Source organism: Petromyzon marinus, chromosome 63, assembly GCF_048934315.1.
Source record: "Petromyzon marinus isolate PM22_M1 ecotype Great Lakes invasive population chromosome 63, UKy_Petmar_22M1.pri1.0, whole genome shotgun sequence".
NCBI lineage: Eukaryota > Metazoa > Chordata > Hyperoartia > Petromyzontiformes > Petromyzontidae > Petromyzon > Petromyzon marinus.
Genome location: NC_133729.1, coordinates 5,165,304 through 5,189,413, shown reverse-complemented (window position 1 = coordinate 5,189,413; position 24,110 = coordinate 5,165,304). Strand labels below are relative to the sequence as shown.

Below are 24,110 nucleotides of genomic sequence, written 5' to 3'. Positions count from 1 at the left end.
TAGGAGACCCCCTGGGAGACTACCTCATCCAATGTCACCCAGTCAAGACAACCCCATGCAACCTGTTGCAACTCTGCTCGGCCTCTGTGTTGTGAGCTTGGACCTTGGTGGCCCCTCTTGGGCCTGTGTCCGAGACCAGCGTGTAAGCTTCGGATATCACACCCCCGCCTTCCGCTACTGCACTGGACTTTCATTGTTAGCTATTAATATTGTGCCGTGTGGTCCCGTTGTAACGTAACCGAATGTTTAACTACAATTAACATTGGTCTGGTCTATTTGTCTTGTGGTGTCTGTCTTGTTTAAATGCAACGTTATTTTCTCTTTGCCTTAAGCCTTGCCCTGGTGTGAGGTTTTTTTTTGGTGAGGCCCATGGCTCGAGACAAAAGTAACAGAGACTTAGTATAACTTTCCCGTGGTTTATTAGAATTTGGACGATGAGAATTCACGAGCTGAGACTGAGAATATTACCAGAAACACACAAAGCTGTGACTAGAATCCGTCCCCCTGTGTATATGTGGCTGTTGAGTTTGTCTGCTCGTGTCTAAAAATGTCGTCTAGGTGTGGCCACCGAGGTGAGCGGCCACCACCACTACAAACCACCAGGACTTTGGTAATCACTCATGGGGGATGCTGACAAGCCAAAAGGGAGTATCCACAACTGTCAGTACCACCTGAGAACTTGTAAATGAAGAAATCTGTGACTTTCCTCCTTTATTGGTCCACACTTCACTTCGTTATATCATTCGGGTTTATTTCCAAAGGTGAACAAATCCAACGGGTTTAACAAGTTTTTTTTTAGAGAGACCTAGGCGAGATCAGATGAACATCTTCTACCCCTTCGGACGTTTGACACACCTCCGTTCTTTAGAATATTCTTCCAACATTGCGGCAGTAAACTTTCACATGCGGCAGTAATGACGGCAACGTTAGGCACGGTGTCGCCGTCGATGAATACTGGATTAACTTTTCGCGGAATGTTCCGTGCAGCTCTCCCGAGGCGTCCGGGGTTGTTACCGCGCGGCGTTTCGGCACGACGTCCCGAAATTTCGGTCCGCGTTCTGGAACACCGTGCACGCCAACACGCGGTTGCAAACGGCAAAAACACACAACAGCTGCCGCTGCATGTTTAACGTGGGGGGGGGGGGTACGGGGGTGGCGACTAGCGCTGTCTGCCGCAATTTATTTTTGCGATCACCATCTCCCAATTGTCCCAACGAAGTTGTCTCGGCGTCATCACGAACCACTCGATCGCCCGCGCTGAATATGCTCACCACACACGGATCTCAAACTCTGGGGCAGCGGATTGACGTTTGACCCTTGAGGGTCGTGGCACAGCAACCATGGGGGGGTGGGGTGGGTGGGGTCGCACCTCTTAAGATGATTATGGGATACTCCTCAAATGGGGGTCAGTCTCGAAACGGCAACGCAAAATTATATTCTGGGTCTTGAAACAAGTAGGCCATTGTGTGCCGCCCGTCATTGTCCAAACTTGCCGAATGCGAATTGCCCACAAATTCGGATGACCCATGTTACTCAATTGAGAGGACAATCATTGGCCCCGAACTAATGACCGCTTGTAGGTCAGGTGCTGAGCCACCAAGGGGACAGCTGCCAATGGCGGTGCCCTTCGCATGTTTGAGATGAGATGTGATGCAAGTCGCTTATCGCGATGTAGAGCGCTCTGAGATGGCCCGGAAGACATTCTATCAAAAACAAATCGTAATTCTCTCAACCGAAACAATCAAAACCGTTTTAGAAGAAGGCACCACCGCATTGCGGGATTATATTTGTGGAATCGCACAAGAAGGAGCAAGTGGTGAATACTGTGTGTAGGTCGTGGCGGAACGGACACGTTCACAAGGTCGCGAAAGACAAAAGTCGCGGCGCGGGAGCTTGCGGAAGACTAACGGACGAGCGAGCCGAGTCTTAGATGAGGCGGCGTCGCTTGGATTGGTTGGTGGCTGCGGCGTTGGCAGAAGAGGGGGGCGGTGGCGTCTGCCCCGGTTGCTCGGCGCCGAGGGGAGACGCCAGTTGCAGCAGGGGGTCATCGGAGGCGCTGCCAAACAGCGCGAGGAGCAGCGCCACGCCGAATCCCGTGGCACGTTCGCCCTACAGGTGAGCGAGTGAGCCAGGGGGAGACCGGTGGCGGGGGAGGGGAATACACCGTTGAGGACAGAGGAGACGAGGGAAACACGAGGGGGTGGGACAGGGGAGAAGCGATTCAAGACGCACGGAAGGCTCAAAGGAGACGGGCGAGAGACACGATCCGACATATGGGCTGACAATTGAGTGACGAGGGGGCAAGGCGTGATGAGACGGTGCAAGACTTGGGCAGAGAGACAGGCAATACACGAGTTGGGGGGGCGGGGGGGGGAGAGGAAGCCGAGACTCACCACGTGCACGGGAGACGCGATATCCACGTGCACCCACACGCCCGGCCAGTCGAAGCCGAGGTGCGCCGCGATGAACAGGCCAGCGCACGAGCTCTGGGCATTGCCCCGGTCCTGGCAGGTAGCAAGGAGGGGACAGCGTCACGGCGGTGAGCGGGATCATATTAACAACAATTGTTTTACGATAAAGCGCCCTCTTATACGCCGGGGTATCTCTGAACACTTTACGTTACATCACATCTCAAAACAATTGAAAGGGCACCCCCCCCCCCCCCCCCCCCCAATGGCAGCTATCCATGTGGTCACAAGGTGACTGAGCAGGTGGCCTGAAAACAAGCATCAGTCTGGCAGTGTGAGGCAATGATTGCTGTGTGTAAATCCCAATCGAATTTGGCAAATTTTGGTCGATGTGCAGAGTTGCTGCCGTCTGTATCGCTGGTGTGGATCGGAGAGCAGGATCGGAGAGCAGGATCGGAGAGCAGGATCGAATCAAAGCAGCTCCAACACAAGCGCCGGTGCTGGCATTTGAGCACAGGCCTCGGAGACAGATGCTCGGGAGATGGGAGAAATGATGCATAAGCCCCAATGACAGATGTGTTTACAGCCCTTGTCAGGGCTGGTTAGTGGGTGGAAGAGTGAAGGGGATCCCCCCGGAATGGTTAAGATGATCACCACCGATGTTCGCAGTGATTGGAGCTTCGGGGGCCAGGTTCGTCAAGTGGTTCGTCAATCACTGCGTCAGCACTCCTCGACAAAGCATCACCGTGCTAGGTGGGATGTGTGTGCAGTATGACTGACGGCTGATTGCCGTAATAGATATTGGAGTGGTCTCCAGAAGTACAGAGACCAATGGGTGCCTGTGCGAGTTTGTGGATCTTTTTGTGGGCATTGTGGATCTCCGTGAGTCTATGGGTTTATGTGCGAGTCTACGGCTCTCTGCAAGTCTCTCGGGTCTGAGAGCCTGTGAATCTTGTGAGTTTATGGGGCTCTGTATGAGTCTATGTCTGTAGGTCTCGATATGATTTAGTAAGTCTGTATTTGTGTGTGGGTCTCTGTGCATGTACAGTGAGGGGAAAAAAGTGTTTGATCACCTGCTGATTTTGTACGTTTGCCCACTGACAAAGAAATGATCAGTCTATAATTTTAATGGTAGGTTTATTTGAACAGTGAGAGACAGAATAACAACAAAAACATCCAGAAAAACTCATGTCAAAATGTTATTCATTGATTTGCATTTTAATGAGGGAAATAAGTATTTGACCCCTCTGCAAAACATGGTGGCAAAACCCTTGTTGGCAATCACAGAGGTCAGACGTTTCTTGTAGTTGGCCACCAGGTTTGCACACATCTCAGGAGGGATTTTGTCCCACTCCTCTTTGCAGATCTTCTCCAAGTCATTAAGGTTTCGAGGCTGACGTTTGGCAACTCGAACATTCAGCTCCCTCCACAGATTTTCTATGGGATTAAGGTCTGGAGACTGGCTAGGCTACTCCAGGACCTTAATGTGCTTCTTCTTGAGCCACTCCTTTGTTTCCTTGGCCGTGTGTTTTGGGTGATTGTCATGCTGGAATACCCATCCACGACCCATTTTCAATGCCCTGGCTGAGGGAAGGAGGTTCTCACCCAAGATTTGATGGTACATGGTCCCGTACATCGTCCCTTTCATGCGGTGAAGTTGTCCTGTCCTCTTAGCAGAAAAAACACCCACAAAACATGTTTCCACCTCCATGTTTGACGGTGGGGATGGTGTTATTGGGGTCATAGGCAGCATTCCTCCTCCTCCAAACACGGCGAGTTGAGTTGATGCCAAAGAGCTCCATTTTGGTCTCATCTGACCACAACACTTTCACCCAGTTGTCCTCTGAATCATTCAGATGTTCATTGGCAAACTTCAGACGGGCATGTATATGTGCTTTCTTGAGCAGTGGGACCTTGCGGGCACTGCAGGATTTCAGTCCTTCACGGCGTAGCGTGTTACCAATTGTTTTCCTGGTGACTATGGTCCCAGCTGCCTTGAGATCATTGACAAGATCCTCCCGTGTAGTTCTGGGCTGATTCCTCACCGTTCTTATGATCATTGCAACTCCACGAGGTGAGATCTTGTATGGAGCCCCAGACCGAGGGAGATTGACAGTTCATTTGTGTTTCTTCCATTTGCGAATAATCGCACCAACTGTTGTCACCTTCTCACCAAGCTGCTTGGCAATGGTCTTGTAGCCCATTCCAGCCTTATGTAGGTCTACAATCTTGTCCCTGACATCCTTGGAGAGCTCTTTGGTCTTGGCCATGGTGGAGAGTTTGGAATCTGATTGATTGATTGCTTCTGTGGACAGGTGCCTTTTTTACAGGTAACAAGCTGAGATTAGGAGCACTCCCTTTAAGAGTGTGCTCTTAATCTCAGCTCGTTACCTGTATAAAAGACATCTGGGAGCCAGAAATCTTTCTGATTGAGAGGGGGTCAAATACTTATTATTTCCCTCATTAAAATGCAAATAAATTTATAACATTTTTGACATGCGTTTTTCTGGATTTTGTTGTTGTTATTCTGTCTCTCACTGTTCAAATAAACCTACCATTAAAATTATAGACTGATCATTTCTTTGTCAGTGGGCAAACGTACAAAATCAGCAAGGGGATCAAACACTTTTTTTCCCTCCCTGTATATTTCGATGTGAGTCTAATATAAGAGCGGATATGGGGATACTGTGAGGTCAGATCTTGGGGGCTGCGTGTCCCCTGTTCATAAACTGCGGGGTCTGGCGGTGGGGGTAAAGAGCGTTGGTGGCAACAGCAGCTTCGGCCACGCACGACGAGGTCTCCACCTCTATCTTGAAGCGTAAGAAAAATGCAGTCGGGGGAGTGACTTGCTAAACTGGCGTCGCACGACGAACGCGAGAGCACAGATCGCCTGCCCGCCGGGCGAGCAAGGGAGGGGTGGCAGAAGCGTAGGGGGAGCAACCCAGGGGAGAGCAAGGCGAGGCTCTCACCGCGACGGAGTTTTTCATGTCGGCGACGGAGGAGGAGAACTCGCTGAAGTGCAGCTCGGGGCAGTAGACGAGCGGGTGGGCCAGGTCCCCACTACGTCGGCCGGCGACGCAGCATGCCAGCTCCCACTCGGCGCGGTTGGTGAGCACTGCCGCGTGGTGCTTCCCCGTGGCGATGCCCTACCCACGGGCGCAAGCAAACATTTAACTAAAGGTGCCCCCCCCCCACCCCCCCCCTTCTCCCCAACCGTGTAGCCCACACAGACCGTCGGGGCAAGTGCCGTTAGTGAGCGCCTATGTCGAGGCCGGCATGGCACACGTAGAGGTGGGTGGCCAATCGCGCCCAGCCGCCTTTTTCTCCCCAATGTTGATGTTCACACACTGGCCCAGGCACTCATTTAAGGCTGATTCAACCTAAGGGAGGCCAAGGACTAGTTCAGGTGTTCGCCGCTGTTGTTGGTCGCGAGTGGGAAATCGTACTCGTAGCGCAGTGCACTAACCAATACACTACCGCTTCCCGCACTCATACGCTCTCTCACACACGTTCTCACAGACACACGTATATACACACACACATAGCACACACGTACACACACATATAGCACACATACACAGATACAAATGTACACATACGGATTACACGACCTGGCACACACAACATACAGCAAACGCATGGCGCACAGCACAACAACAACAGCTGTTATTCACTATTAGGTGGCGGTGCCGTAACCACAGTGCTTGTGCCAGGCTAGGTACACTTTGAGGTCATGTGAAGTGTCAAAGGCTCACTCTGACAGGTCTTGGAACAGATCTGGATGTCATGGGTTAACTGGCTGAGATGCACCACCTGCTGCCCACAATGCCAACCTGCTGCGTTTTAGCCACCCAGCACTCCGCTTGTTATGAGTGCCGCTCCTCTGCCCTCCATTGCTGCTGGAGGGCGACTGCCTCCAACTGATCAGTAGCGTCCTTCACGAGCCTCCTCTACAGAAGCCGATCTTGACACCAGTGGTACCAGGCATCAGCAAGCCCACTCACAGCTTCACATCCTCCTGTACCACATCAGCCCATCTTTTTTATAGCCTGTGCTGCACCCGTTCTGCCCCATCTCTCCAGTCAAACAGAAGCTGCTTGGACATGCAGCGGCTGGGAATGTGGGCTACATGACCCAGCCAACGCAGCCTCGACTGCCAAAGGAGCTCAGCGATGGGACTGTGTCCAGGCCTTTCAAGGATCTGTGAGCTCCTCCCACAATCCAGTTTGATGGATTGTAATCAGGGCCAGCCTGAATGTTTCAATCCAGTGTAGATGTTTCTAAACACACGTGTATGCGCACACACACACACACACAGCATACACATGGCACACACAACATACAAATGAAAGCAACACACACATGTACGCACACACAACATACACACGGCACAAAAGACCATCCGCCCCGTATGGCCTGTGCAGGTGTTCCGAGTGGACGTCTCATCTCGTGATGCGATGCCAATCGCACGTGGGGGGAGGGGGGGGCGGGGAGTTTGTTTTGTTGTTTAGATCGCGCGTATGTCAGTGGCACACGCTCACCTGCGCCCCCGTCAGTGTTGCCATGTCCAGGATGATGTCGGCCTCGAGGTCGCGGGAAGCAAACACCACGCCGTCCGAGAGCACCAGGCGGCCCTCCGCATCCGTGTTGTTAATCTCGACTGTCCTGCGGAAACCGAGATGGCAACATCATCATCATCATCATTAGTGTCATCGTCACTGCAACATCTTCACCATCGTCGTCGTCCATGTCATTGTCAGCACAAGCAGCATCATTTCCATCAGCATCGTTATCATCCCTGTTGGCGATTCAAGTTTCAGGTTTATTTTGTTTAATCAGTTGTGAGCTCCAGAGACCAGGATAGTCTCAGATGCAAAAATAACCCCGGTGTATGATGATGTCGATCATTAGGCCAACAGTCATGATGATGATAGGAGTTTGACATTGTAGATGACGAGGTTGATGATGGTAGTAACGACAATGGCAAGTGATGTTGATGAGGTTTGTGGTGGTGGTGGCGGGCGGCGGCGACGATGATGATGTTGGCGTTTATGACGGTGCCGATGATGAGGTTGATGACGGTAGCGACAATGATGACGGTGCCGATGAGGTTCGAGGTGGTGGTGGCGACGATTAAGTTCATGACGGTGCCGATGACGAGGTTGATGACAGTAACGACGATGGCAGTGACGTTTATGAAGTTCACGGTGGTGGCGGCGACGACGATGATGATGATGATGATGGTGCACAGCAACGAGAATCTGTGCAGTGGCTCCACCCTCCCGTTCAGCGACGCCGCACTAGCGCACGTCCCGTTGCGCCACGTGGGGGTGGCAGTAGGGCGGGAAGGGTTGGACGAACTCACTTTCCCGAGTACAGGCGATGGATGTCGTCCGGCCGAGTGGCGTTGGGCCCCACCGCGTTTTCCGCCAGGCAGAAGACGGCGTGCAGGTTCTCGCAGAAGCCCTGCGGAGACGACAACAAGAGGTGGGGTTGGGGTGGTTGGTCGCGTGGATGCGGAGGCACACGAGGTGGGCGACACTGATCACTCCCAGATCATTACAGCAGTCGTGTAACTCACAGTGGTCCACGTCGGCTGTCTTGAAGTTCTTTCGCACCGTACGTAGCCAACCGTGTTCATCGGAGGTGCGGGGAAGGCTCATACGTAGGCTTTCGCGAGCAACCAATATTAGAATTTGTAGTCGGTTTCCTTTGGGTTAGATAATTGTGTAGGCGTATCGTCATTTATTTTTTTTTACTATAAACCCTCCACCACCGCCCACCAGGGGCAATCCAATCGTGTTGTCGCATGCACACATATGCCCCACTGATTTGGTTTTCAGCCAAACCGTAGACGGAATGTTGAAAAGCCCAAAATGTTTTGGCACTGGTGCGTCTCACGGAGCGTTTTACGAGCAGTGAACAACTTGCGTCACGTATCATCAGTGGCAGCACGAGTGACTCAGCAAGCTAACCTGCAAGTGGGGGGCGGGTGGGGCGACAATTGCTGCAACGTGCGATCCCAATCGAGTAATAAGCAACGTCGCCAATTGTTGCATTTAAGGTGACATGAAGACACGTAACGAGGTGGGCCGTAGGAAGCAGACTGTCGTCTTGCCGTGCCAGTGTAACCATCAACCGCAGCAGAACGGTGACCAGGTTGGTGTGCACACCTCCTCCACGAATGGAAAATTAAACACGAGCCACCGGTGCAACTGTGGCCATGCAACCCAAATCTACGCAGCGAACAGTAAACCGCCGTAGTCTGCGCTCCTTCAACGGAGGAAACGGAATAGCAAAACCATGCGAATTCTCTTCGCTGAAGCCCTCCTTTGGCCAGCAGACCTCGACATTGGCATTTAACTCCATCGTAAGCAAGAAGAAAACTATTCGGCAATTTGTAGTAAAATTTAGCAATTTGGCTAATTGAACCGTGACACCGACACAGAATAGCCTACTCACTTCAAATGTCACTGGGGGGATTTCTAACGTTCACCGAGTGACGCAGACGGCGCTTAGTACGTTACAGTTAATACACGCCGCATTATTAGCTGGCGTGGCCTATTGGATTCCAACCACAAACCTCTGTAATGGGCGCTGTGGTGATGAGATGGTAACCCCCTCGCCTGGGATGCAGGAGGTCGTGGGTTCGATCCGAACCCTGAAGCCTGCTGTATATTTGGAGTTTGCATGTCTCTCTTCCCGTGGTCATGTGGATTTTTCTCCGACTCCTCCGTTTTTTCCCTCCACATTTAGAATCAACGTCATGCATTTAGAGTATTCGGCTGTTATACATCTCAACGTGATAAGCCACTTCGGTGGGCTGTCAATCGTGGCCAGGTCGCTTCTGAAAAAAGAGCTTCATGGCTCAGTGGGCCTTAACCCGGTCAATAAAAAAAAAAGAGTTTACTTTGAAGCGGCAAATGTGCCACCGCTGGACCGTGCGGCTCACACGTAAGAGCTGGTGTGCTCCGATTCAGCGTCCGCCTGTACCTGCTTGACGGCCGCTCTGAACGCGCCCAGCACCGCGGCCGCCCCGCCGCAGTCCCGCTTCATGCCGGGCATAGCAGTCTGCACGCGCGCGCAAAACACAAAGATCCCCGGGGGTTTAGACTTAACAGACCGTTCGTACAAGTGCTGTTAGCGAGCACCTATTGAGGCCGGCGCGGCACGCGAGGGGGACGGTGGGCAACACCACGCCCAGCCGCCTTTGTCTCCCCAGTGGCGATGTTTACACACAACACCAGGTACTCATTCGAAGCCGAGTCGACCGAGGGGAGGCCTAGGACTGGCGATTGCGAGCGAGAGTGAGTGAGGGCGAGTGACCGTGAGCGAGGCCCCACCTTGCCCTTCATGCTGAGCCCGCCCGTGTCGTACACAATGCCCTTGCCCACCCAGGCGATCGTCTGCGTCGCCCCCTCGGGCTTGTGGCTCAGCACGGCCAGCGCCGGCGGGTTGCACGCCGCCTTGCCCACGCCGTAGATGCCTACGCAGGCACACAGGTTGCCGTGCCAAGCTGGGTGTACGCACGGGGGAGGGGAGCAGCACCTTGCGCGAGTGCTGCTGCATCTCCCCCTCACCTTGGTCAGTCGACCCCCGTAGCACCTGGGTCTGACTCGCGGACAAAGTGCAACCTAGTCTGGCCAAGCGCGGCCAGCACAAAAACACAACTATTAAACCTTCTTTGTGTTATTTTATTTTATCAATTTATTATTTTATTCTCATTCTACGTGACTTTACCGAAAGAACCAAAGAAGATGAATCATTGCAGTCACGAAAGCTTTAAATCGAAATACAACTATTAAAGTTGTATCGGATAAAAAAAAAAGTTGACGTTTTTTTTTATTTGAACAAGGTTATCGGTGTAAAGAGAGACGATGGGAGCAGTGTGAGGGAAGAAGCAGTTTGCGAACTGTCGTGGCCTGCGGTGTGGCGAGCGAGCTGGTGATCGAGTTTGTTGTTATGACGAGTGGGTTGGTTATCGAGTAGGCGAGTGAGCGAGCGAGCGAGCGAGCGGGTCGGAGAATGAGCATGTTGTGAACTGCAGTGGGGTGGTTGAACTCCGTGTGATGGATGAGACGACACAGCCAAGTGTCTGGTAAGATTGAGTCCTCCGCGAGGGTGGAGGAATTGACGAGTTGACATTCACGAGAATGGAAACCGTGGTGGTGGTGGTGGTAGTAGCGACGGAAGGGTGACGAGGAGGTGACTGACTTGTCAGTGAGCGAGCGAAGCGGAGCGGCTTGACGAGCGAGCGAGTGAGCGAGTGAAAGGGCGAGGCCGTGGACGGGAGCGCGCCGTCAATCACCTCCGAACCCGCGCTCCTTGAGCTCCTCTCCGCGGATCACAGTAGGCGTCAATCCCAGCTCCTTGCCAACCGCCGCGATTTCCTGCACCGAGGGCCGGAGGGGCAGAGGGCGTAGGGGACGTAACCACGTGACTTGGGTCGTTAACCTTTTAAACCGGTAACCAAATCCAGAATCGGTTACGACAAGAGGGAGCACAATGCAGTTCTTCGTGAAATTGCTGATTTCTATTTTGCACGTGTACAAATGGCTGTGTGCTTTTAACGCATTTTTGTGTCCACTACTGGCAGTGTCCACCACGGGCAGTATACACCATTGGCAGTGTCCACCATTGGCAGTGTCCAACACGGGTAGTGTCCACCACGGGTAGTGTCCACCGTGGGCAGTGTCCACCATGGGCAGTGTCCACCATTGGCAGTGTCCAACACGCGTAATGTCCACCACGGGCATGAGCAGTGTCCACCATGGGCAGGAAGCTTAGTGTACATACTGTTGTATCGACGCATTTCCTATGTATTTTCATACTCCGTATGTTTCATATCAAACGAGTTTTTTTTTATTCCAAATCGATATTCAGACATACTCCGGTACCCTTTGTTAACAACATTTTTCTCATGAAACCTACCATGGCGACCTTGCTATCATACTCGGCTTGCAATCCAACCGAGAGACACTTCAAGAAAATCCTCGATAGCGTTTGCCACCCTGCATGGTACCGACGAGATGTTTTTTTTGTATAAATGCCAATGGGGAGAAGGAGGGAAAACCTCCAGGAAGTGGTCGGTGTTCATCTCGCTGCAGGGCATGTCGACGATTCGCGCGGCGAGGCGGACGCCCTCTGCCAGGCTCGACAGGCACTGCGCACGCACACACACACACACAAACCGCGTGGAATACTACTCATTTGGGGTGCCACGGTGGCGAGATGTTAAAATACCTCATCTGGTGTACAGGTCATGGGTTCGATCCTGACCCTGACGCCTGCTGTGTATTTGGAGTTTGCGCGTCTCTCTCTCTCTCTCACCGTGATCGCGTGGATTTTTCTCCGGATCCTCCGGTTTTTCCCTCCATGCATTTAGACTATTTGGCGGCAATACATTTCCACGCGATAAGCCACTTCGTTGAGTTGTCATTCTGAAAAAGAGCTATAGAGCTCAGCGGGCCTTACCTGGTAATATAACAATAGTTTAGTTTATATGTATGTTAATCGGAGGTACGGGGGAAGCATGACAAACTTAACACAAAAAGTAGTTCTAAAGAAATAAGTTTTAAATCCAGATGATGTAAAATGCACAGCTCCAGTGGCTTCCTAACATCGGAAGAGCATTCCAGATGGCCGCAGGCACGCGTCTGAAAGTGCACGATGCGGCGACCGTCTTCCTTCGATGGCTAGCCAGTCGACCTTGGGGAGGCCCGGGACAAATTCTGATAACAATTGCCACTGATGCGAGCCTGGCACAGTGCACGAGGGCTGGTCGGTCTCGCCAAGGGATCCTGAACGTCCACTTCGCGGGAGACGGCGTGCAGTATTTCGCGGTTCGCGTGAAACCTAAGTAAAACAATCAAGAGCGGCCTGGTGGAGTCGAATCACGAACGTCTGCACCAAGCAGCGAACGCAACGCCACCCCTGCGCCGCGGTGCCGCCCTTCGTATCAACTGACGTGCAATTCCAACCAAAGGAGAAATCCTATTCGGCGCACGGCTAGGAAAACACCGTAGAAGCAAATGCAGCTGCCGTTACGGCCCACTCACCTCCGCTCTCTCTGTGTCGGCAACACGGACTTCTCCCACAGCCCTCGCATGATAAAACATCTCTGTGTATGCTGACGTCCCTAGGCTGCACAAACTGCTGCCCAGGGGGCCGTACACAAGTGCGAGTCCCTAAGCCCCCGCCAAAGCTCCGCTACCTCCGTGACCTCACCTGCAGGGCACCCGTGTCAAGGGGACCGTTGTTGAGTCCAACGAGGATGAACTCGACGGAGACGGAGCGCTTCTCTGCACGTCGAGTCACTACTGAGCGACGCGAGAAAAGAGGGAACGTGCGGGAGACGGCGCCACAGCAGGCCAGCACATCGGCACGCTCGCACACCACCTGCACACGCCCACCATCACGTCCACAACCATCACCACTATGACGACGACAACAACAACAACCGCCATTCGCCACTAAGTGGCGGTGACGTCACCACGACGCTTGTGCCAGGCCATGTGCACCTTGAGGCCACGTGAAGTGTCGAACGCCCGCTGGCAGGAGGTCACGGGGCAGACCCAAGTGCCACGGGTCGACTGACTAAGATGACTGAGATGACTGGCTGATGCACCAGCTGTGCCCCCTACCGTGCCAACCTGCTGTGCTTTAGCCACCCGGCGCTCAGCTCGTTGTTGTGAGCGTCGCTCCTCCGCCCTCCGTTGCTGTTGGAGGGCGACTGCCTCCAACTGCCCAATAGCGTCCTTCACGAGCCTCCTTCACAGAGGCCGATCTTGACACCGCTGGTACCAGTCATCGGCAAGTCCACTCAGCTCCACGTCTTCCTGTACCACATCACTCCATCTCTTCTCTAGCCCATGCCGCGCCCGTTTAGCCCCCTCGATCCGGCCGAACAAAAACTGTTTCGGCATGCGGTGGCTGGGCATGCGGGCTACATGACCCAGCCAACGCAGCCTTGCCTGCCGGAGGAGCTCACCGATGGGACTTTGTCCAGATCTTTCAAGGATTTGTGAGCTTCTCACACAATCCAGCCTGGTTAAACCCAGAATGGATCGTAGCTAGGCCAGCCTAAATGCTTCTAACCGGCGAAGATATTTCATTCGGGGGGGTCCACGTTTCGCAAGCGTAGAGAAGGGAGGGAATGACCGTGGCCAAGAAGACCTGAAGCTTATTGCGGAGCGACAGGCCAGGTAGCTTCCACACAGCGTTACGCAACCGATGAAAAGATATTGCCGCTCGACTGATTCGGAGTGAGACCTCTGCTGTTAAACTGGAGCCGGTCATAAGCACACTGCCCAGGTATGGGAAACTCTCCACTCTCTCCACAACTGCCCCATCACCGATTGGAAGTTGTGGGGGTGGAGTGCAACCACCACCATGACCACAATCATCACAACCACAACCAACACCACCTCGACCACAACAATCACAACCATCACAATGACCACCACGAACACAACCATCACTACGATGACCACCACAATCACGACACATTGAACAATGTTAATTGATCATTTGTATCTACGTTACTCCATTAACATCACATTTTAATGCATTTTACCAATCTCTGCAAGTACACATCGTACAGCACTTGGTCAATTGACTGTTAGGTGAGGGGCCTGTGCAGGCCGATGGGGGGGGCGGGAGATATTGTACCGAACTTCACCGCGCTGGTTCAGTGGCGGGTCCGCAAAGGCAGGGAAGCTCAGATGTGGGAGTCCAACCGCCAAAAATGGGCGGCACTTACCACGACGCACTGCGAGACCCCCCCGGGGAGCCCCGAGCGGAGCAGGCGAGGGATGAAGGTGGCGGCGGACGGGGAGTTGTGCCGGCTGACGCGCGACGGCAGCGCCGCCACGGTCGCGTTGTTGAGCCACAGTGAGCACGAGTCGCTGGGATTCGGGTTCAGGGAGCCCAGCGCCGCCTGCCACGTCTAGGAGAAGAGCAGAGAGGTCGAGACGTCGTTGCACACCAAAGCCAATGACGCCACCACTGTGCCCCATCGCCACAGTCGCAGGACAAATGCGGGTCTTCAACAGCAGCAGCCAGGTATCTCCTTCTCATCGATGTAACGGCGCACTTCCCCAGAACATTAAGGTACTCTCAGTTGGTTGAGACGCGTACGCGTCTGTGAAGGTTATGTGCCTTTTACATCGTCAGGGGTGACCTGCCCCGGTATATACGTTTTCTGAATAAAACCCTGATATTTGTACGCGACTAGAATAATATTATTCAATTGGTATTTGTACCATTATTATAGCGCAAGGCTATTACGAAGGCGCTATGTTTCACAGATGCGTGTAGTCTTCGCAAGTTTCACAGTAAGGGGTGACGTTGCTATTGGGTTTCATCCAGGTTATTTTCTGGTGAACTTGGCAAATTTGGACCGTGATAACGGCCCACAATGTCCTACCAGATTCGAATAGCACGGTTGGCTTCGTACGGTGTGAAAGAAGTGCAACGTACATATGGGGGGGGGATCTTTCACGACTACTGTGAACTAGACGACGTGTATTTTATGGTTCGTACGCCGGCAGTATGAACCACCAGGGCCGCTACTGGGCTCTAACCACGAACCTCTGTAACAAGCGGCATTAATGGCCAAGCTTGTCCATTAATGAAGCCTCTAGGCAATGATACACGAGGTGGCCAGGTGACTCAAAAAGGTCAAAACGCATTACAGTGAAACCTTGGATTGGTCTGCGAGTGTTTTGCAAGACGAGCAACATTTTTTAAATACATATTAATTTGATAAACGAGCGATGTCTTGCAATACGAGCAGTACATACAGTACACGCTTTGTCTGCCGAGCGTCACGTGATCACAACTGAGCCAATGGTTCTTCTCTCTCTCTCTCGCTGCGGGATTGTGGGTAATCGTCTCCCATGCTCGGTCTCAGTCGGCGTGCCTCACTTGTATAGTCAACATCCGTGCGAGCGTATACTGTTTACTACAGTACTATAGTGTTGTGACCACGTGTATACTGTTTACTATAGTATAGTGTTGTGACCACGTGTATACTTTTGATTTAAAGCTTTCGTGACTGCAATGATTCATCTTCTTTGGTTCTTTCGGTAAAGTCACGTAGAATGAGAATAAAATAATAAATTGATAAAATAAAATAACACAATAATATTCTCACGACGTTTCGGCCACAACACAAGCGGCCTTCATCAGGTGAAGGGGGGCGAGACTGTCTGGTAGGACAGCGCTGGAGTGAGAGAGCCACGTTCAGATCACGGCTTTTAAGCTGTGTGAGAGGAAGAAAGAGCCTTGACGAAGGAATTAGCATAAAATTTAGCATTGAAATGGCTGAATGATTAGCTTGTGACTAGTCACAGAAATAGCTATGTTAAAAGTTAAAGCATACACATCCGCAGAGGCACCCATTGTTAAAAGGAATTAGCATAGAATTTAGCATTGAAATAGCTAAGTTAAGGCATACACATCCGCAGAGGCACCCCTTGACAATGGGATTAGCATAGAATTTAGCATTGAAAAGGCTGAGTGATTCGCTTGTAACTGCTACAGAAATAGTTACGTTGAAGTCAGAGCATACACATTCACCGAGGCACTTAGTACAAATCAAACAGGAGAATTTAGCATTGAAATAACTAGGCGAATTTAGCATTGAAATAACTGGGTGATTTGCTAGTGACTGGTCACAGAAATGACTACACATCTGAGCTATTCACAGTACTATATAGTGAACCAATAAAAACTAAAATATAAATTACCTTCATGTTATCAATAAACTCTATATTCTCCAATCAGCTAAGCTACCAACCATAAGTCGTTATATATCACAATGCTATATGGCGAAAAAATGGGTGGATTCTTACCCTCAAATTTCCGTACCACGGATAGCTACGGGCCCCGTTCAGACGGACGAGTTCGTCCATGGTCGGAACAGAGGAGGGGGAGAGAGACAGCTGCGAAGCCCTAGTATACTCCATGTTGTAAACCATACCATTAACCGTGGTGTGAGAGGTATTAAGAGGCAATGCTGGCGAAAGAGCTGCGGTCTGAAGGTCATCGTAAAATTACAATTAATTAAGAACAGAAATGATTTAACACATCTTTCCAGTGGTTACTAAGCCTGAATCCATCTTCTCGGTTGAAATTGTCTCTGTGCTTGTATATGTGAATGGCCTCATGAACGAATCTCTCATGGTAGCCAGTTGGTTTGCAAAGAACCTCCGTCTTGGAGAAGTCAATGTCATGTGAGCCCACTGAATTGTAACAGTGATCTGCCACGGCAGAGGAGTTCGTCTTACCGTGTTTCAAGTCTGCTTTATGTTCGCGGATGCGGTCCGAGATATGTCTTTTGGTTTCTCCAATGTAGCTACTACCACAGAGGCACTTTAGTTTGTAAACGCCCGGGTACTGTATGTCTGGAAGAGCATCTTTTACAGATGGAACTAAATCACGGATTTTGTGTACTGTGTTGAATCGGACCTGGATCTTGTGTTTATTCAGGATTTTGGAGATCTTTTTAGTGACCCCTGCAATGTAGGGTAAGGTGATGGTTTTGAGTGGCTCCACAAGAGGATCCTTCTTCATGACTGGAGTGATGGCTTTGCGGATTGTGTAGTCGGAGTAGCCATTAGCCCTGAGAGCCTGGTGTACGTGCTTGAGTTCACTGGTAATGTGTTCCTGGTCGGAAATGCATTGGGCTCTATGGTATAGAGTCTTGATGAGGCAGTTCTTCTGGGATGGATGGTGGTGGGAATCCGGTTTCAAGTAAGCATCTGTATGGGTAGCTTTCCTGTAGACAGAGTGGCTCATTGAACCATCATGTCTCCTTTTAATTAAGACATCCAGAAAGGGTAGTTTGCCATCTTTTTCGACCTCCATGGTAAATCTGATGGCTGGGTGTATGGAATTGATGTGGTCGCGGAATTGGTCTAGAGCAGGCTGGCCATGTGGCCAGATGACAAAGGTGTCATCAACGTACCTCTTCCATAAGGTCGGGCGTAGAGTGGCAGTCTGGATGGCGTCAGTTTCAAATTTTTCCATGAATACGTTGGCTACAACCGGAGATAGGGGGGAGCCCATTGGGGTGCCCTCAGTTTGTTTGTAGAAAGTTCCATTCCAGGTGAAGTATGTGTTGGTTAAGCAATGTCTCACCAGGGGGGGTACATCAGTATGCAGTCCTTGATGAACCAGGTCTTCAATGATAGCGATGGTGTCAGGTACCGGGACTTTGGTGAACAAGGACACCACATCAAAACTGACAAGCAGGTCGTTTGGGGACAGGGAAATGTCTTTGATTGTCGATACCAGGTGAGTAGAATTTAGTACCGCAGAGGTGGTTTTTCCAGTGAAAGGTCGCAGTATATCAGCCAGAAAACGTGCCAGTTTGTAGGTGGGGGAGCTGATAGAGACGATGGGACGAAGGGGTGTATCTTCTTTGTGTATCTTTGGAAGGCCATATAATCTTGGTGGTCTGGCAGCAGAGGGTTTCAACGAGAACTGTTTGTTCTCATCAATTAATGCTGTTGAATCAGAGATAATTTTGTTCGTTTTGGTGACCAGGCTGTTGGTGGGATCTCTTTTTATTTTTGTATAGCTGCCATCGTTGAGTAGTTCTTGAATTTTGTTGTTATATTCTGTTTTGTCCATGATGACAGTGGCATTGCCTTTGTCGGCTGAGAGAACGACAATATCATCCCTCTTTTTTAATTGAGATAATTCAAAACGTTCGTCTTTGCTGATGTTGCTAGGTGGCAACTTAGCGTTTTTGAGGGTTGCAGCGATTTCAGATCTTGCTACGTCTGCAGAGATGTGACTCAAGCCCTTGAGTGCAACGTCGACATGGGCAATGATATCATTAACCGGTAAGTGTCTCGGTGTGACAGCAAAGTTTAGACCTTTAGCTAAAACGGATTTCAGACCATCAGAAATGGAACTGTTACTGCGATTAATTACGACTTTGTTGACGTCTATCTTTTCGGTGTGTGGATCCGATTTTTTGCTGGAGAGGTGATTGAATTTGGAAATCAAATTGTCCCTACATGTAGGATCCACACACCGAAAAGATAGACGTCAACAAAGTCGTAATTAATCGCAGTAACAGTTCCATTTCTGATGGTCTGAAATCCGTTTTAGCTAAAGGTCTAAACTTTGCTGTCACACCGAGACACTTACCGGTTAATGATATCATTGCCCATGTCGACGTTGCACTCAAGGGCTTGAGTCACATCTCTGCAGACGTAGCAAGATCTGAAATCGCTGCAACCCTCAAAAACGCTAAGTTGCCACCTAGCAACATCAGCAAAGACGAACGTTTTGAATTATCTCAATTAAAAAAGAGGGATGATATTGTCGTTCTCTCAGCCGACAAAGGCAATGCCACTGTCATCATGGACAAAACAGAATATAACAACAAAATTCAAGAACTACTCAACGATGGCAGCTATACAAAAATAAAAAGAGATCCCACCAACAGCCTGGTCACCAAAACGAACAAAATTATCTCTGATTCAACAGCATTAATTGATGAGAACAAACAGTTCTCGTTGAAACCCTCTGCTGCCAGACCACCAAGATTATATGGCCTTCCAAAGATACACAAAGAAGATACACCCCTTCGTCCCATCGTCTCTACTATCAGCTCCCCCACCTACAAACTGGCACGTTTTCTGGCTGATATACTGCGACCTTTCACTGGAAAAACCACCTCTGCGGTACTAAATTCTACTCACCTGGTATCGACAATCAAAGACATTTCCCTGTCCCCAAACGACCTGCTTGTCAGTTTTGATGTGGTGTCCTTGTTCACCAAAGTCCCGGTACCTGACACCATCACTATCATTGAAGACCTGGTTCATCAAGGACTGCATACTGATGTACCCCCCCTGGTGAGACATTGCTTAACCAACACATACTTCACCTGGAATGGAACTTTCTACAAACAAACTGAGGGCACCCCAATGGGCTCCCCCCTATCTCCGGTTGTAGCCAACGTATTCATGGAAAAATTTGAAACTGACGCCATCCAGACTGCCACTCTACGCCCGACCTTATGGAAGAGGTACGTTGATGACACCTTTGTCATCTGGCCACATGGCCAGCCTGCTCTAGACCAATTCCGCGACCACATCAATTCCATACACCCAGCCATCAGATTTACCATGGAGGTCGAAAAAGATGGCAAACTACCCTTTCTGGATGTCTTAATTAAAAGGAGACATGATGGTTCAATGAGCCACTCTGTCTACAGGAAAGCTACCCATACAGATGCTTACTTGAAACCGGATTCCCACCACCATCCATCCCAGAAGAACTGCCTCATCAAGACTCTATACCATAGAGCCCAATGCATTTCCGACCAGGAACACATTACCAGTGAACTCAAGCACGTACACCAGGCTCTCAGGGCTAATGGCTACTCCGACTACACAATCCGCAAAGCCATCACTCCAGTCATGAAGAAGGATCCTCTTGTGGAGCCACTCAAAACCATCACCTTACCCTACATTGCAGGGGTCACTAAAAAGATCTCCAAAATCCTGAATAAACACAAGATCCAGGTCCGATTCAACACAGTACACAAAATCCGTGATTTAGTTCCATCTGTAAAAGATGCTCTTCCAGACATACAGTACCCGGGCGTTTACAAACTAAAGTGCCTCTGTGGTAGTAGCTACATTGGAGAAACCAAAAGACATATCTCGGACCGCATCCGCGAACATAAAGCAGACTTGAAACACGGTAAGACGAACTCCTCTGCCGTGGCAGATCACTGTTACAATTCAGTGGGCTCACATGACATTGACTTCTCCAAGACGGAGGTTCTTTGCAAACCAACTGGCTACCATGAGAGATTCGTTCATGAGGCCATTCACATATACAAGCACAGAGACAATTTCAACCGAGAAGATGGATTCAGGCTTAGTAACCACTGGAAAGATGTGTTAAATCATTTCTGTTCTTAATTAATTGTAATTTTACGATGACCTTCAGACCGCAGCTCTTTCGCCAGCATTGCCTCTTAATACCTCTCACACCACGGTTAATGGTATGGTTTACAACATGGAGTATACTAGGGCTTCGCAGCTGTCTCTCTCCCCCTCCTCTGTTCCGACCATAGACGAACTCGTCCGTCTGAACGGGGCCCGTAGCTATCCGTGGTACGGAAATTTGAGGGTAAGAATCCACCCATTTTTTCGCCATATAGCATTGTGATATATAACGACTTATGGTTGGTAGCTTAGCTGATTGGAGAATATAGAGTTTATTGATAACATGAAGGTAATTTATATTTTAGTTTTTATTGGTTCACTATATAGTACTGTGAATAGCTCAGATGTGTAGTCATTTCTGTGACCAGTCACTAGCAAATCACCCAGTTATTTCAATGCTAAATTCGCCTAGTTATTTCAATGCTAAATTCTCCTGTTTGATTTGTACTAAGTGCCTCGGTGAATGTGTATGCTCTGACTTCAACGTAACTATTTCTGTAGCAGTTACAAGCGAATCACTCAGCCTTTTCAATGCTAAATTCTATGCTAATCCCATTGTCAAGGGGTGCCTCTGCGGATGTGTATGCCTTAACTTAGCTATTTCAATGCTAAATTCTATGCTAATTCCTTTTAACAATGGGTGCCTCTGCGGATGTGTATGCTTTAACTTTTAACATAGCTATTTCTGTGACTAGTCACAAGCTAATCATTCAGCCATTTCAATGCTAAATTTTATGCTAATTCCTTCGTCAAGGCTCTTTCTTCCTCTCACACAGCTTAAAAGCCGTGATCTGAACGTGGCTCTCTCACTCCAGCGCTGTCCTACCAGACAGTCTCGCCCCCCTTCACCTGATGAAGGCCGCTTGTGTTGTGGCCGAAACGTCGTGAGAATATTATTGTGTTATTTTATTTTATCAATTTATTATTTTATTCTCATTCTACGTGACTTTACCGAAAGAACCAAAGAACACGTGTATACTGTTTACTACAGTACTATAGTGTTGTGACCACGTGTGTGTGTGCGTAAAGCATGTTTTTATTTTGTGTCCAAGTGTAGTGACTCTTCTTTAGTAACTGTACTGCAAGTGAAAGTCGTCCGACACAATAACCCTCCTCCTTTCCTCTCTCTCGTCTCCCTCACACCAGCCACGATTAAATGTAATTAATCAATTTGATTACTTCATATTAAATTTAAATAATAAAAATATAAAAAGGTATTTTGTATTAATAATTTTTATATGAATAAAGCATTTTTGGGTTGTGGAACGAATCATCTGAGTTTCCATTTTTTCTTATGGGGAAATTCGCTTTGATAAACGAGTGCTTTGGATTACGAGCACGTTTCCGGAACGAATTACGCTCGCAATCCAAGGTTTCACTGTACTGGCACCGCTGAGATCTTGGCTTCAAATCCAGATTTCAGCCGCCTGCGATTAAACCGGGATCTCTCTAGTGTGGCAAGTGGGGGCCCAAGTCACATCAGACCATGTTTACGATTCCCACCACTCGATGTAAATGCCACAGGCTTAAGACAACCAAAAATAAAGACAATGATTGAAGACTGTAAGAATTGCTGGAGAACTGTCCCAAGTCAGGCCCATTAGGCTGCCTTCTTTTAGATTTGTTCACTCACAAAACATGTATTTTATTGTCCTGTACAGAGTTGGATATCGCAGTGTACAGAGTTGAACATTGTAACTGTGCAGGCTTGGGGCTTAGGGGATAAACTGCAGCGTGAATGATAAAGAGTCCAGCTCAGAAGTCCAGAGGACAGAGTTCCCCCACTCAAAGACGACGATCAGAGTCTGAGAATTGTTCTCGTCAGTGATGATTAACAAATACTGCCTCGTGTGGCTCAGGAGTCGGCGCCGCTGAGCACCTGGGTTCGAATCCAGCGTTCTGTCATTGAGCCGGCCGGGTTCTCAAGTGCAGTGATTTGCTGGTTTCAGCCAGGTTGCCAATGACTGAATTCCAGCTCTGAGAATTAAAAATGTCAACTTAACGGCCAATATGACAAAACAGAACATTAATCTGACAGGGCAGGTGGGAAGGTGTCTGCTCCCTACTGTGTAAGATATCACTTATTTATAAGTTACAGTATGCTTATTACTTGAAGGGATTTGAGGGTAGCTCTGTGATATCCACTTTTATGAGCCGTTCCCTAACACGGAGGGATACGCTGCTCTGCGAGAGTTTCAAATGGGATTTTTCATCTCATGAGGTGACACTGATAACACAATTGGGATAAAATTAGGGGAAAAGACGACAACATTTTTAAGATAAGAGGTGTCAATGACAAGGAGAGATGCGATTAAATAAAAATACGGTCTTTCATATATTTAAAAAATTGAGGTTTTACATTAGAAAATCAATGCAACCTGTTTTAACGATAAATTGTGAGCCGCTAATATAAATTGGCAATGACCATTCCACATTCCTACGACGGGGGCGAGTACATCCAATAGCTTATTAGTACAGTACCAACTTCCAACAAAAGGGTACTAATGTTTTTCAACCTTAACAGCATAATAGGCTGGGCCCACTCTAGCAATAAATGTCAGAGACCCTGAGCCAGTGGTGGCAACTCCATATTCCTATGGCGGGATATTATTTCCCATGGAATGTTTGCACGCACGAATTGCCACGCGTGTTCAGCTACCGGGTAAAGGCGCGGCCCTGAAACTTCTCGCTAACGCCACTGCTGGCAGAAGGTGCCCTCCGACGAGCCGGGATTTCTGCATGGTTGCGAGTCGTTGCGACGTCTCTGCCACACTGAGCCAGGTGCCGTCTTGAAAGTAGGTTCGGACAGTACCCACACGTTTACTCCGCATCCACGCGCCACGTGTCGATCGACAGTGGAGCACACCCATTCATACTGACTTGACGGGTGGGGACAGAGAGCCGGGGAAGATTTAAGCGGCGTGCCCATTGATTTTAACTGCCGCGCCGGGCGATTTAATTGAGCCGGCGACACATCTGGATTGCAAGTCCATTGCACACTAACCATCGAAACACCCCACCGCGACAACTCTTCGTTTCTCGGTTTAAAAAAAAAAACCTGTAACCGTTTTTAACCCAATTTTTTTTACCCCCATGCGGTTACCGGTTTTTTTAACGCAAGCAACCGGTTTAACAGTTCACTGCGGCAACCACTCCTCCCAGCGCTGCAGTGACATTAAGTCAAAGAGTCTCCGCGCGTCAGTGCCGTCAGCTGCCACTGAACCCACCCGTCTGGCAGCCGTCAACTCACCGTTACCATGACGGTCCAGTTCATCCCAGGGCAATTATGCAACCATAAAGCCACGCTCAATTCCGCTGCCTGGCTAACCGGGCTTCCCGCAAGCGCGTCGCGCCACGCCTGCCGACAGCGATCACCAATAATCCCGCACGCCGAGAATGACCTCCCCCATCGCTGCATCTCCCGTGCAGCACGTACAGCTTAACATACAATGTGTACAGCCGTGCAACAAGGCGTACCTCCTCCGAGACGCGAGGCTCGAGTTTGCCTCGTATCTGAGTCCACGCCAGCTTCTGCAGGTTCTGAAGTTGCCCCAGGAAGACCACGGGCCGCTCTTGGGGGTCGCTCGCACCGGCCGAGGCCACGAACTCCAAACCCACGCCCGCCATTGCCTCAGCCTCCTTCTCCACCCCCTACAGCCGCCGCCGCCGCTGCTGAAGCTCCTCCCTCCTCCAACACTTCCGGCGCCGTGTGACGCCACTT

At 50.0% G+C, this 24,110-nt stretch overlaps 1 protein-coding gene across 1 annotated transcript; it reads right to left on the bottom strand.

Annotated features, from left to right (window-relative positions):
- Positions 1 to 402: 402 nt before the first annotated feature.
- NPEPL1 (aminopeptidase like 1) lies at positions 403 to 24,110 on the bottom strand. The gene is made up of 12 exons (XM_032977498.2): positions 23,867 to 24,110; positions 14,170 to 14,355; positions 12,636 to 12,806; positions 11,482 to 11,571; positions 10,717 to 10,798; positions 9,752 to 9,894; positions 9,402 to 9,479; positions 7,774 to 7,874; positions 6,950 to 7,073; positions 5,378 to 5,554; positions 2,394 to 2,504; positions 403 to 2,109 (listed from the first exon to the last, which is right to left on the bottom strand). Exons 1-12 carry the CDS (start codon positions 24,014 to 24,016, stop codon positions 1,927 to 1,929), a joined length of 1,596 nt encoding a protein of 531 aa, XP_032833389.1. The 5' UTR covers positions 24,017 to 24,110; the 3' UTR covers positions 403 to 1,926.